Here is a 14,248-nt window from a genome sequence, read left to right on the forward strand (position 1 = left end):
TCAACTCCTATGCCTTTGCCTTTACCTACCGCTTCCTAATGTTCTCATGTATCCATACTGAGTCCCTGTTCCTTCCCTGTATTCTCGTCTCTCCACATGCCATACCTGAAAGATCATATCCAGAAGATAAACACTTTTCTTTCTTTCCTTTACCTATGTTCTCATTATTTTTAGCTGAAACTACCTGTTTTCAGAGCTTCAGGAAAAGATTTAATCTGAAGGATCCTGCAACTTAAAAGCTTTGAAAACTGTGTTAAGGGGCCCCATAAGCATCGCTTCTAAACTTCACTGACAAAAGGGACTGGCGTCATGCTGTCTGGAGTCAGAGTGAGGTGGGGTTAAAAGCTCTATGTGGTTGTTCTGCATATTGCTATCAAGCTTCTATTTTAGGCATGAGTTTTGGCCCTGGTAGATAAAACCATTTCTCTATCTAAGTTATTAAAACCTGTACTTATATATAGAAGTTAGTAATTTATATATAACATTTTGGTTTAAAAATCTCTGAGTTCTGGACCATCTGGGTCTCAAAAAAATGACCAGAGTATACACATTAATTCTTATGGTCTGTATTCTATAAGTATTATGTGACATATAATTCTTATTCATATATTTAATTATTTGGGGAAATGATTGAATTAGGCTTTTAAGAATAGTGGTGCTTGCTTTGTAAAGTTTCAAAATAGATAACATTAAGGTTTTCTTTTCACTTTTTTTGCAGGGACAGAAAATAAAGGAAGCAGTGTTTTATCATGTGTATTTCAGCAGGTCTTCTTGAAATTTAACTAAAAATATGACTGCTCTCTCTTCAGAGAACTGCTCTTTTCAGTACCAGTTACGTCAAACAAACCAGCCCCTAGATGTTAACTGTCTGCTATTCTTGATCATAGTTGGGAAAATATTATTAAATATCCTTACACTAGGAATGAGAAGAAAAAACACCTGTCAAAATTTTATGGAATATTTTTGCATTTCACTAGCATTCGTTGATCTTTTACTTTTGGTAAACATTTCCATTATATTGTATTTCAGGGATTTTGTACTTTTAAGCATTAGGTTTACTAAATACCACATCTGCCTATTTACTCAAATTATTTCCTTTACTTATGGCTTTTTGCATTATCCAGTTTTCCTGACAGCTTGTATAGATTATTGCCTGAATTTCTCTAAAACAACCAAGCTTCCATTTAAGTGTCAAAAATTATTTTATTTCTTTACAGTAATTTTAATTTGGATTTCAGTCCTTGCTTATGTTTTGGGAGACCCAGCCATCTACCAAAGCCTGAAGGCACAGAATGCTTATTCTCGTCACTGTCCTTTCTATGTCAGCATTCAGAGTTACTGGCTGTCATTTTTCATGGTGATGATTTTATTTGTAGCTTTCATAACCTGTTGGGAAGAAGTTACTACTTTGGTACAGGCTATCAGGATAACTTCCTATATGAATGAAACTATCTTATATTTTCCTTTTTCATCCCACTCCAGTTATACTGTGAAATCTAAAAAAATATTCCTATCCAAGCTCATCGTCTGTTTTCTCAGTACCTGGTTACCATTTGTACTACTTCAGGCAATCATTGTTTTACTTAAAGTTCAGATTCCAGCATATATTGAGATGAATATTCCCTGGTTATACTTTGTCAATAGTTTTCTCGTTGCTGCATTGTATTGGTTTCATTGTCACAAGCTTAATTTAAGAGACGTTGGATTACCTTTGGATCCATTTGTCAACTGGAAGTGCTGCTTCATTCCACTTACAATTCCTAATCTTGAGCAAACTGAAAAGCCTATATCAATAATGATTTGTTAATAAATATTATTAATTAAAAGTTACAGCTGTCGTAAGATCATAGTTTTATGAACAGAAAGAACTCAAGACATATTAAAAAATAGACAACTAAAACTTTTGCCCCTTGACTTTGATAGCATTTCAGAATGTGTCTTTTGAAGGGCTATGATACCATTTATTAAATAGTGTTTTATTTTAAAAACAAAATAATTCCAAGAAGTTTTCATAGTTATTCAGGGACACTATATTACAAATATTACTTTGTTATTAACACAAAAAGTGAAATGAGTTAACATCTGGCTATACTGATGTTTGTGTTACTCAAAAAAAACTACTGGATGCAAACTGTTATGTAAATCTGAGATTTCACTGACAACTTTAAGATATCAACCTAAACATTTTTATTAAATGTTCAAATGAAAGCAAGAAAGTAAAAATTGTTCTTAAAATGATTTGGTATAAAGTGCAATGTAAGAAGAAGATTACCTCAATTTTAAATGTAGCTAATTAGTTTTAAAAAGTATATCTCTCTCTGTTCTTAATGCAAATATTCCTGGAAGAAGAGTTTTGGTTGCTCACCTTATGGAACTGGGAGTAGTGACTAGGTCCCTTTCCATGATTCAGCAGATTCGTTTTCATATTATAACTTGTATGTCACATACTTGCATGTCACATCGTAATCACGTTAGCAATGTATCACACGTAAAAGTAGGATTTCTCATCCTCGGCACTCTTGACATTTGGGGTTGGTTAATTTTCTGTTGTGGGGCAGTTTAGCAGCATCCCTGCTCTCTGCCCACTGATTGATTGGTGGCACCTCCATGCCCAGTAGACACAATAAAAAATGTCTCCAGACATTGCCAAATCTCCCCCCGTGGATAGGCAGAGTTGCTTCACTGGAGTAAAACAATATGAGTGGCAGGATCATCTTACATTACTTTAGGAATTAAGCTAGATAGATATTTTTTATCACCATTTATAAATACTATATTGCATAAATCTAAACTTAGCTTTTCCTAAATTGGTGGTTTTGGCTTTTGATTTTTTTTTGATATTTATAGTAAGATATATTTTTTAACATCATGACCCATAGACTTCTATGTACATGTTTACATGTACATACAAGTAACATACTTACCCTTACATAACATGTATAACATGTACATACAAGTATAACAATACTTACCCTTACATATCATGCAAATATGTATTTTAGTGTCATTTTTTAAATGCTGGTTTTGATCCACTAAATTGAGTTGATGATCCACAAATGGATTACTTTCTGTTATTTGAAAAAATGTCCTAAAACAAGCGCTATGGAACACTAATAATGGCAAAAAGATTTAAGAAATGTGTCCTGTGTGCCAGGTACTGTCTTAAGTGTTTTACATGCAGCAACTGATTTAATCCTCATAGCAACTCTGACAGGAACTATTATCCCCTTCTTACAGATGAGGAAATTTAAACATTGAAAGTAAGAAACTCACTATGATACAACTAGACATTGGGGAAGCTGGGATGCAAACCCAGAATTCTGGTCCAGAGTTCTTCCTCCTTACCACTATATTACATTGCCTTTCATTGGTGCCACTGACTGTTCTCAAAAAGAATGGTTTCAAAGTCAAATGTGAAGAATGTTGTTTCTTAATTATTTTTCACTTGAAAATGTACAATGCCCATGAACACCTTCAGGCTTTATAGTGCTATAATGAAGAAGAAACCCATTTACTTGAGCACACAAGTCTCTTTAATTAGCTAATTAATTAATTAATTAACCATCTATAAAGACAAGTTGGGAAATGCTCCTGGACAGTCAGTCAGGAATTCTTTGAGTAGCAGGTAATACAAACTCAACCTGAGCCATTCTAAGAACAAGCGGGATATTGGAATGAACTTAGTAAACTACTAGGAGAATCTCTCTCAGTGAGTTGTCAGTTTCCATTTTGTGTCCACAAAGTGGGTGTTCTGGCTGCCAGCAGCTCGGGGCTTTCATAATTACACTTAAAGCATCTCCTAACTTCAAATATACAGTCCCGGGGAATGACTGTTCAACCTGACTTCAATCATATGTCCACCTCTCTGTGAACAGATCCGTTGTTAACAGAAGACATGGCAGGGAAGAGAAATAACCAATATAATGGGTGGTACAATGTTAAAAAAAATACTTGAGAAAATAATAGGAATAAAAATCACATTCTATAAAAACCAAATGCATATATAGACAGCCAACTATACCGAAAGTTTAGGACAAATAATCCTATGTTCAAGAGAACATCAGGGTGTGTTTAAACAGTTTAGAACATTTAAACCCGGCCCCCTCTTTCCTTGTATTACTTTTTCCTCTAAATATATTGCCTTCTAGTTGTTGGCCAAATATGGGACTGAAATATGTTTAAATATATTGAAATTAATCAGTAAAGACTTACACTCTTTGCAGATTTTAAATCAGGAGATTTTTAAAACCATTTCAAACCTCACTAAGCTTTTTGTTTTGTTTACATAGAGGATTCCCCATGTCTCATAAGCTTAAAGAAAAAAAATTATTCAATAGACCAGCCAAATGGAAGAAGCTTTTATTTGTAAAGAAGTGAACTTAACAACTGATCTACAATATATTATTGTAATATAAACAATATAAATAAATGATCCTGTAGGCCCACTAATCTTCCATCCAGACCCACATGAAGCAATGTTACAACAATATTCTATATGAAAATGTGCAGGTAACAAAGGTGCAATTACAAGCAAGTTAAGCAGCAGAGTATAAGGTGCTTTAATTTAATAGTTAATGTTGCCATCAACAAACATTTAAATGCTCAATTTACTTCACTGAATACAGACACAACAAATATGAAAATCTAAATTCATACACATGCTACTTAATATGAAAGTGCTTTCTCTTTTTTAAAAAAATACACCAAATGGACACTTTTTACATAGATCAAATGTGCTCTTACAATGCAAAATTAACCTTCATTTTCAGGTTATACATTTTAAAACTGTAGCTATCAACACCAATCTAGGAACTCTAATGCTAAGAGTGCTAAAAACTATTTCATTTCTTGTAAGGAGGACTCTAATACAATATCCAATGTAAAGAATACATCTATATATAATCTTAACATGTTTCCTGTAAAGATAAAAAATGTTTTCTTTCCCCTTGGTGATCTTTGTTCATCCTGGGTGGATCATCTTTTGAGGTTTTAATATGAAAGTCCTATTTTAGAACAATGGGAGGAACCAAAAGGGGAATTAAAAAATTGGTTAACGTGTGCTTGAAGCATCCAAAAAACACCAGTTTATCACAACAACTGGTCTTTGCTAAAATTAACAAAATTTTAATAAGCAAGAGGACAAAAAGCACTAATTTAAAAGGCTTGAAATACCTGCCACCATTGTCAGTATCCATCCATCCAACCTTCATTTACTACAAGCACAATACTACTTTGAGGATAGTTTTTGGAACTTATTTTGACTTTTTCCCCTATAGGAAAAACAAAGACCAAGCTTTTGAAGGAGAGGACTGGGAATCTGGTTTAAATGTCTACATCCAAAATTGTATCATCTTTGCACATTCAGTTGACTTTTTAAAATTTAAGAATACATATACAAAAAGTACTTATGGAATACATATTTTAACAGCGTAACATACTTGAAAAATTAGTTACACTTTAAAAATTAAAACACTTGAAAAGTATTTTTTAAACCAGTACCATGGAATAACTTTTTGAAACCCAGATTATCTGGCTACTTAGATGATAGTCTTCCTGTTTTCAATTAGTTTGAAAGATTCTAATATAGATTCTAACCCAACAGTTTATTTGGATATTTTCCTGCTTTAAAAAGCTGCAACAGGCTAGGCACAGCGGCTCATGCCTATAATCCCGGCACTTTGGGAGGCTGAGGTGGGCGGATCACTTGAGGTCAGGAGTTCGAGTCCAGCCTGGCCAACATGGTGAAACCCCGTCTCTACTAAAAATACAAAAAACTGGCCAGGCGTAGTGGTGCATGCCTGTAATCCCAGCTACTTGGGAGGACAAGGTGGGAGAATCGCTTGAACCTGGGAGGCGGAGGTTGCACTGAGCGGAGATTACACCACTGCACTCAAGCCTGGGTGACAGAGTGAGACTCTGTCTCAAAACAAACAAAACAAAAAAGCTGAAACAATGATAAACTATTTTTAATAGATATATTCATTCTATATCTTTATGGAGAATGTTAGTATCAACTGATGTTAACACGTAAAGCTGTGTCAACAGGAATTACAATGTGATTCACAACATCCCAGAGTGACAAGGAAGGGACCTTAACCCAATAAATGAGTCTCCCATTCAATGTTTACCCCCTAGATACTTACCAATTCAAGCATGGAACTGTTTCATGTTTACCCGTTCTGCATTTAAAGGATGCCCTTTTACTATATATGTGCTTTCTAGAATATTACTGATTCTTACATATCTTTAAAAGGTGGATATTTGTAATAGCTTAAAATACAGTAACATTTATTTTGTGTGATCTTTCTTAATTTAAAAACAAAAAATAAATGAACAAGTCAGTTCCAATGATCTCCTTTGAGATTTTTCAGTTTTAGAAAGTTGCTACACTGTCGGACGGGCGTGGTGGCTCACGCCTGTAATCCCAGCACTTAGGGAGGCCAAGGCAGGTGGATCACTTGAGGTCAAGAGTTCGAGACCAGCCTGGCCAACATGGTGAAGCTCCGTCTCTACTAAAAATACAAAAATTAGCCGGGTGTGGTGGCGGGCACCCTGTAATTCCAGCTACTCGGAAGGCTGAGGCAAGACAATCGCTTGAACCCGGGAGGTGGAGGTTGCAGTGAGCTGAGATCGCACCACTGCACACCAGCCTCGGCGACAGAGCGACCCCATCTCAAAAAAAAAAAAAAAAAAAAAAAGAAAGTTGCTCACTGTCAATACTAGGTAAAAAGCTCTTATATCAACACCAGCTTTTTTTTTTGTTCTGCCACATGCCTTGTATAGCAACAACTCTGGAACAGATTCAAGCGTCAAAATAATGCTGTGAAATACGGGCTGTCTCAACCTGTAAGTCCTTAATGTTAAGTCTCCTAAATTTTGTAACTTAATCAGGTATGGGGCCAACTGATGCCAACTGATGTTTAGTATGTGAAATGTGTTATAAAAATTATGATATGATTCACTCAGACCCCTTAGATGTCATCTAGCCTAACCCTTTACCCAATGTATACAAATATTCTCTCCCAGTTCCAAGTTTATTAAGATTCCCTCTCAGTATATTAAGTAGTAATGATTATGTTCATATTTATTTAAGCCACAATGAATTTTGGGGGGAAGATTTTACTTACTACTAGTTCCTCATGTCATGTTCACCAAACACTGCACATATAAGTGTTCAAATAGTTTGCTAAATGAATATAAGTACATGAATGACAATATTCATATGTGTTGATATATTCAGTGGTTAACCAATAAGGAGCATTTAGGAAAATGTCCTCATTTGCTTGTTATGTATGAATTTTCTATTTTAATCCTTAGGAGAACAAAGACTGTAGGTGACCCAAGAAATGGATGCTTATTAAGTATAAAATGAACCTTTAAAAAGGGAAAGAGAATAAAGTAGGAACAACCCCATTACACAGCCTAGAATCATAGTTTTAGAGCTGGGAGGTACCTTAAAGATGAATTAAACCAAAATCAACTTTTGAGTAGTACAGGCACCATATTGCATATCTGGAAGCTGTTAAAACAGCTGAGTAATTGCCCAACATGTCACACACAGCTAACCCACTGAAATAAAACCCCAGTCTCCAGACCAGTGTGTTAATCCTCACTCATCATCATCTTAATTCATCTATTATTTACTACTGAAATAGATTATTTACTGATTATTTAATACTACCCAAAACAAAAAATACTTTTAAGAGAAGCATTCTAAATAAAGATTTAAACACTAGACACTTCTGGTTTACTTGAGGCAAGACTAAAAAATTCTTTCTAAAACAGGTTGATGTTTAACTTCACTAATGACTAGACACCCCACCACTCTCTCATAAACACCAACTTTTTCACCACCGTCAGTGAAAGCTCCACAAAGCTTGGATTTAACACTGATAATATTCCATGAAATATAACTTTTAGGCCAATAAATGATGGTGACTATCAATCCTTAAGATGATTACTGGAGTAAATTTAAACAGGTGCTCTAAAAGAACTTACTACCTTACTCTTACATTTAATTAACATCTTGCCATGTTAGTATAACAGTGTTTTCAAATTATATTGGTTTTTTCAAAACTGAAATTCATTCATTACTCTGCTTTTTTTAAACAACACGTTTTGTTTTCCTTCTATGGATTCATACTGAACACCACCAGTATCACTGAGAGGACTAGTACTTGTAAAAAGCAGTAGAAACAAAAATATTTTTCAAAAGTATAAAGCTAGCTAGAACCTCATTATGTTGTACCTCTTCTCTAACATTTCCGATTAAAATTGTCATCTTTAAATAAAATTAAATGTCAACAAACTATAAAAGGGAAAAAATAAAACATCTGGAAAACATTTCCCAAATGTTCCCATAAACATGACACTTGGAAGGGGTGTGTGCATGTGTCTGAGTAGAAAAGCTGATCTTCAGAGCTGAAAAGGAGGGCAGAGATTCTCCCTTAATGTATGTTTTCTAAATTGAAAGTTTAGAAAAAGCCATATTCTCTGGAATGTGATGGTAATAATTATGTTTGTATTATTTGTATTAATGCTTTACAACTTTCAAAAAAAAAGCTTTCTCATAGTACAATTTTAAAATGGATTAGGTTCTAAAAACTAATATGTAAAACTTTGAAAATTCTTAAAAATTTAGGAAATTCTTTTTCCAAAGAAGGTAATCTAATTTTAAACTTTTTTTATTTGAAGAAAGCTTATATAACTACTGTGAACAAAACTATATAATGATACATTTTATGAACTTCTAACAAAAGAGGACCTATCTTCCCAAATAATTTTTTGTTTTGTTTTTTTGAGATGGAGTCTCACTCTGTCACCCAGGCTGGAGTGCAGGGGTGTGATCTTGGCTCACCGCAACCTCCACCACCTGGGTTCAAGCAATTCTCCTGTCTCAGCCTCCCAAGTAGCTGGGATTACAGGTGCACGCCACCACGCCCAGCTAATTTTTGTGTTTTTAGTAGAGATGGGGTTTCACCATATTGGTCAGGCTGGTCTCGAACTCCTGACCTCAGGTGATCTACCCACCTCAGCCTCCCAAAGTGCTGGGATTACAGGTGTGAGCCACCATGCCCAGCCCCAAATAATTTTTTTAAAGCTGTATAGCTTAACAAGTTGAAATTTTAGTAAGATTGCATATTTACTTTTCCTAATACTGTATTTGTGCTTATCTAAAGTGGATCACAATCTTTGAGATGAAATTAAATGCTCCAAGTAGATGTGTAAAATACCAATATTGATGAATGTGGGTACACAGTTCATTTCATGATCCACACTGCTGTGAACCAAAGAAGCAGAGGTAGGCTTGTGTTTACTGAAATCCAGACTAGGAAAGAGAAACCTAGAGCTCTTCTTTTCCCAATTCTTAGACTGAGACACAACCTAGCAAATAAAATACTATCTTAAAATGCCTCTCTTTATAACAATCTACAGAGGTGATTCAACTGTGGTATCTGAAAATGGAAACTCTCTGTAATTCTGGCAACTCAATTACAACAACCTTTGAATTTTTGATAAATATTCTCCAACTGTAATAAAAGGTTGTCACGTTTTTCAGAAATCAAAAATCAGTAACTTCTATATCATTGGAACTATTAATATCCATGCTCCTAAGCATGGAGACAGTGGGTATAGAGAGTGAAAGAATGAGTCTGATTACAGGTAAATCTTGACATATAAAAACTATAACCTATTTATTGCTATAACTGGCATCTAACAAAATGTATTATTTTGAACTATGGATGAAAGCCATATCTATCCTAAATATCTTCTATCCTCTTGGGTCTGGAATGCTTTGTTCCTCCTACTTGTCTCCTTCTCTACTTCCCTATCCTTCCCCCTAGAAAACCTTCCTTAGGGCCCAGCTAGTTACATATGTAGTACACAAGATAGAGACTGAGCAATCATTTTGCATAGATGGGCCAGTTTCCACTGCCCAAAGGTTGCTCTGGAACATGACTGTCAGCTATCAGAAAGTCCTGCCCCAGCTGCCTCCCTTCCTAAAGTTAGCCCCCATACAAAATCCTCTCTAAGGATTTTGAGACAAAATCTCTCTAAGAAAGAAGTTTTCAAGCAGTTTTCTTGGAGCTAGAGGCCTTAGAGAGGTAGTGAGATGAGGCCCTTTCATGCCATTAGCTAATGCTCAACGCCAGTAGGCTGCATGTGTTCCTGCAATTCACCAAGGTGAAAACCACAAACTATAACCAGGCTGTTCTGGTTGAAAATACATCTTTAAAACATTTTAACAGTGTGTCCAGTCAGTTTCATCCACTGGATATGGCTGTCAGGTCAGCATCACTCACATACATCTATAATAGTGTATTCTTTCAAAAATTGTTTATACACACTTAATATAGGCATATAGCCTAAGACTATATTGCCTCCCTACCATACTTGTGGCCATTGTGGTACCAAAAGCCTGAAGATGTACATAATGTACTTTAAGACATTTAACTGAACAAGTCAGTGGGAGACAGGGCACTGTAACACATTTCAATTCAATCTAAGACTTGTATTTGTGAATAGATGTCTCATTATAATTTTAAACTTGATACATGAAGATAAGCTATGTCAAAAATTATTCAAAGGCATGATCACAATAATACTTGTTTCACAGTTCTAAGTATTTTGATACACCAGGAAACAAAAATCAACTGGGATCCCTAATGAAAGAAAATTATTTCTTCTAAGTAAAACATGAATTTCACTTCAAAAGTGCAGAAATGTGCTCCGTGTTGAAGTAGGCTAAGCTAACAAGGATGATGGCCTCCTCCTCTGACTCTTCCCATGCTCAAGCTTTTGCATTACCATTTCTCTCCTCCCATTCCACCTCGTCTACTCCTGGGTGACTGCTCTTAAACCACACCTTTTAAAAAAGTTCTGTTTAGAGCATTCAACAGCAAAGTAACAGGACCATCAGGGAAATATGCTACTTAAAAAGTGACAGGAGGATTTGGGACAACACTCTATCTCATACTATACTGACTACTCAAAGCTGCATAGCTGTGTCTTACACATGCCTACACAAGGCTTGATGAATATTAATGTCATATAAAAAATAATTTTTACAAATCAGCTCTCTTAGTCGTTTAACTTCCCTAGGAACACAAGGCTTAAAGCAAAATTTCAAACTTATGCTTTTTATCCCAATGGGACAAAGAGTGCAACACTTAAGGAAGTCAGAAAATGCAAACTTAGGTAGCAAAAGTAGGAAGAACCTTCATGTTCCCTTTCTGTTTGTCATTATCTCTCCCCAGTCAAAATCCTAAAACTATTAGTAGTAGTATGAAAGGATATGAAAACAATTTACTCTCCCCACCTATATCATACTGAAACTGTGCTTTAAAGCTCAGGAGAGAGGTGGATGCTCAGTGTTGTCTATATATCCATTATATATAGCTGAAGCTTTGAAATTAAGATGATTAACTCATCTTGGAAGAAACAGCTGCACCAATGTGATAGCAAACAAGCCATTTTTAAATAAAAACTCACTTGAAAAAAGCAAGTGCATATTTTGGGTATGTTTTGAGTGGCGACAACAGAGATCTGGACTAGATTTAAGATTATAAGGTATTCTCCAATAGAAAACCCTCTTGTAAGCCCCTCCTGAATACTTAAGACAGCAGTAGGCACAGGGGCTTTCAATAAGTACAGAATGGCTGCTATTAGGAAAGAGAATAAATAAAAGGAGAGCCTACAACACAGTTCAAAATTGATACCTTAAAGGCCATAGGTAATATAGGAGGTAATCATTATTGCTGGAGCAGTCTATCCCCATATAATGAATTTTGTATTAACCGTGGATAATCTATGAAAAGTTTTAATTCCAGGCGAGATTTTCCATTGCACCTCCCTCTCTCATACTGTGGGCCATCTCTTACTAATGCTTAACCTGTATTTGTGTTCTGAAATTCCAAGAAGAGGGGAAAAGTCAAGCATATGACAATTCTGTCATGATGATTAACTGCTAATAAATGAAAACCGATTATAGAGTACCTAGCTTTCCTTGATACTTTAATCCAATGATTAAAAATGTGATATAAAGAAATATGTAACATAGACTACAAGCTATCGTAGGTCTGGAACATGAGCCTTATATTATATTACATATTCTAACCCTACATGTAACTATCAGTAAACATCTTTTTTTAAAACATTACTACACAAAGAATTCCACAAAGCATACATTCAAACAAGAGGCATCTAAAGATTAAAAAAATTACCCGCTGTATTTTTGTATAAAAATAATCAACATTCTCTAATGTACACAAAGCCAAAAGATAAATATAGTATCTGTGATGTCTTCAGTGACATCTTTAGTCTTCTACTAGCTCAACACAATCTTTTTGAAAAGAGCAGTGAAAATGACTGAAACTCACGGACTCTTTTTTTCCCCTCCTTACTCGACTTCTGCCAAATATCTGTGTATGTTCCTTCAATTACTAAAATATCTCAATCGTGGTAATATAAGAAAAGATTAAAACAAAACATTCATCATCTCAAATAAAATTTTTGATGTCCAGGACTATAAAGCTTTCAGGGCTTCCACAAACAATTTTTAGTGTCACAATTCTATAGAACACTGTTCAGTAAAAGGTTTTGCTTTACATTTTTTTCCTCAAACATGTACATACAAAATTATATCTGATGGTTCAAGAGAAATCATCACTTGGTAAGTGCTTTGCAGGAAGCATGCAAACGTTTGGTAAAGGAAGTAGGAATGTGCATTCTAGCTAGTCCCAGCATGGTCAACATTAGAAAAAAATCCAAAGAGCAACCATGTATCTGCTACAAACTATTTTCTTGCCAGAAAAGGCTGTGCACTAGTTCATAGGTATAATCATATTATGTCTTCATCAGTGCAGAGGAGCACAGAGGTATGAAAGATAATCAGAATGAATTAGTACTTTCTGAGAGTCAAATTATTTGCATGTTAGTCCTTATTTTATAGGACAATTTGTAGATTTTCTTTTTCTAGTATGATTAAACTAGAAAAAATTATTCAGCAGAATATTAATGTTATCTGAATAATACTTCCATCATATATGTTTAGTATCCTTCATCCTTTAAAAGTATTCCTTTGGGTGAAAACAATATTTATCACTCCTTCTATATCAGAGTTTCTCAACCTTGGCAGTACCGACATTTTTGAACCAATAATTCTTTACAGTGGAGGGGTGCTGTCCTGTGCATTATAAGATATTTAGAAACATCTCTGGCTTCTACCTACTAGACACCAGTAGCAACCCTCCCCTGAACCCACCCCCAAGCTGTGACAACCAAAATGTCTCAACATTGCCAGATGTCCCCTGGCGATCAAAACTGACCTTCACTGAGAACCACTGCTCTAAATAAATGTACAAAAACTGAGAGGAAAACTTTCTCAGTCAAACCAAATTCTTGGTCAAGTTTAGAATAGAAACTAACTCTTCTCACTTCCAGATCAGTATAGTTCATACTAGAACACAATTCCTTTTTTATAGATAAAGCCTATGTCTAAAAGACATGTTTTTTAAAATGTACACTGATTTCATACGATTCTGTCACTGGACTACTAAATTATTCCATAACATACCTCTCATGACAACCTTTAGAAAACTAATAGGGTAGAAAAAATGTATAAGAAAACTGAATCAAAAGAGGAGAAATGTAAATCATTAAATTACTTTTAAAAGGATTCTTTATATTAATGATAAACATCACCTTTAAAAAAATTATCTAGTATAACACATTTCTTTGAAAAATATCATGGCCCTCTGTAACAAGTCTTTCAATGTTTCATGTAACCTGTAAAATTAATTTTACCAATGTTTATTAATTATGAAAATGTATGATGAATTATTATACCTGTAGAAGAAATGTCAGTATTTGATGTGGAGATCCCAATGTGCTTGGCTATCCACCACAATAAGTGTCATATTCTAGACCAAGTTAGGCCTTTACCTTACAAGTTTGTGTGAGAAGAGTAAAACTGCTGTTTTATCAAGGCTTCATGTTCCTGTTAAGATTCCTTCAGAGAGTTGATGCGTGCACAGATCTTCAGGGCTGGGCCTAGCTTGATATTCATTGCACTCATGAGATGGTCTTCTTTTAGCAAGAGAAGGGCCTGTCCATCAATCTCCTGTGCTCTGAATTCATCTGCGATATCCTGGCAGCCTGGAATTTGACCAGAGGACAGAAGTTAGAATTAAATATACAACAATTAGACATTACTCCTAACAGTCACAGTTATGCTCTCACTGGGGCT

General features: G+C 35.0%; 2 protein-coding genes across 15 annotated transcripts in view; one reads left to right on the top strand and one right to left on the bottom strand.

Moving 5' to 3' along the window:
- The window catches only part of GPR160 (G protein-coupled receptor 160), a 55,530-nt gene extending 46,717 nt beyond the window's left edge, over positions 1 to 8,813 (top strand). For 5 of the 6 annotated variants that reach the window (XM_002814272.6, XM_024245421.3, XM_054552984.2 and 2 more), the window contains one exon: positions 719 to 8,813. In XM_002814272.6, coding sequence (XP_002814318.5) covers positions 791 to 1,807 — 1,017 coding nt within the window. In that variant the 5' untranslated portion in view covers positions 719 to 790 and the 3' untranslated portion in view covers positions 1,808 to 8,813. Of the gene's footprint in view, positions 1 to 174; positions 333 to 718 lie in introns of all 6 variants that reach the window. The other variant, XM_024245422.3, reaches the window with a different exon arrangement.
- PHC3 (polyhomeotic homolog 3) overlaps positions 4,344 to 14,248 on the bottom strand; it is a 95,216-nt gene continuing 85,311 nt past the window's right edge. For 7 of the 9 annotated variants that reach the window (XM_063721579.1, XM_009239515.4, XM_063721581.1 and 4 more), the window contains one exon: positions 4,344 to 14,157. In XM_063721579.1, coding sequence (XP_063577649.1) covers positions 14,003 to 14,157 — 155 coding nt within the window. In that variant the 3' untranslated portion in view covers positions 4,344 to 14,002. 9 annotated transcript variants of the gene reach the window in all.

This window comes from Pongo abelii, chromosome 2, assembly GCF_028885655.2.
Source record: "Pongo abelii isolate AG06213 chromosome 2, NHGRI_mPonAbe1-v2.0_pri, whole genome shotgun sequence".
Lineage (NCBI taxonomy): Eukaryota > Metazoa > Chordata > Mammalia > Primates > Hominidae > Pongo > Pongo abelii.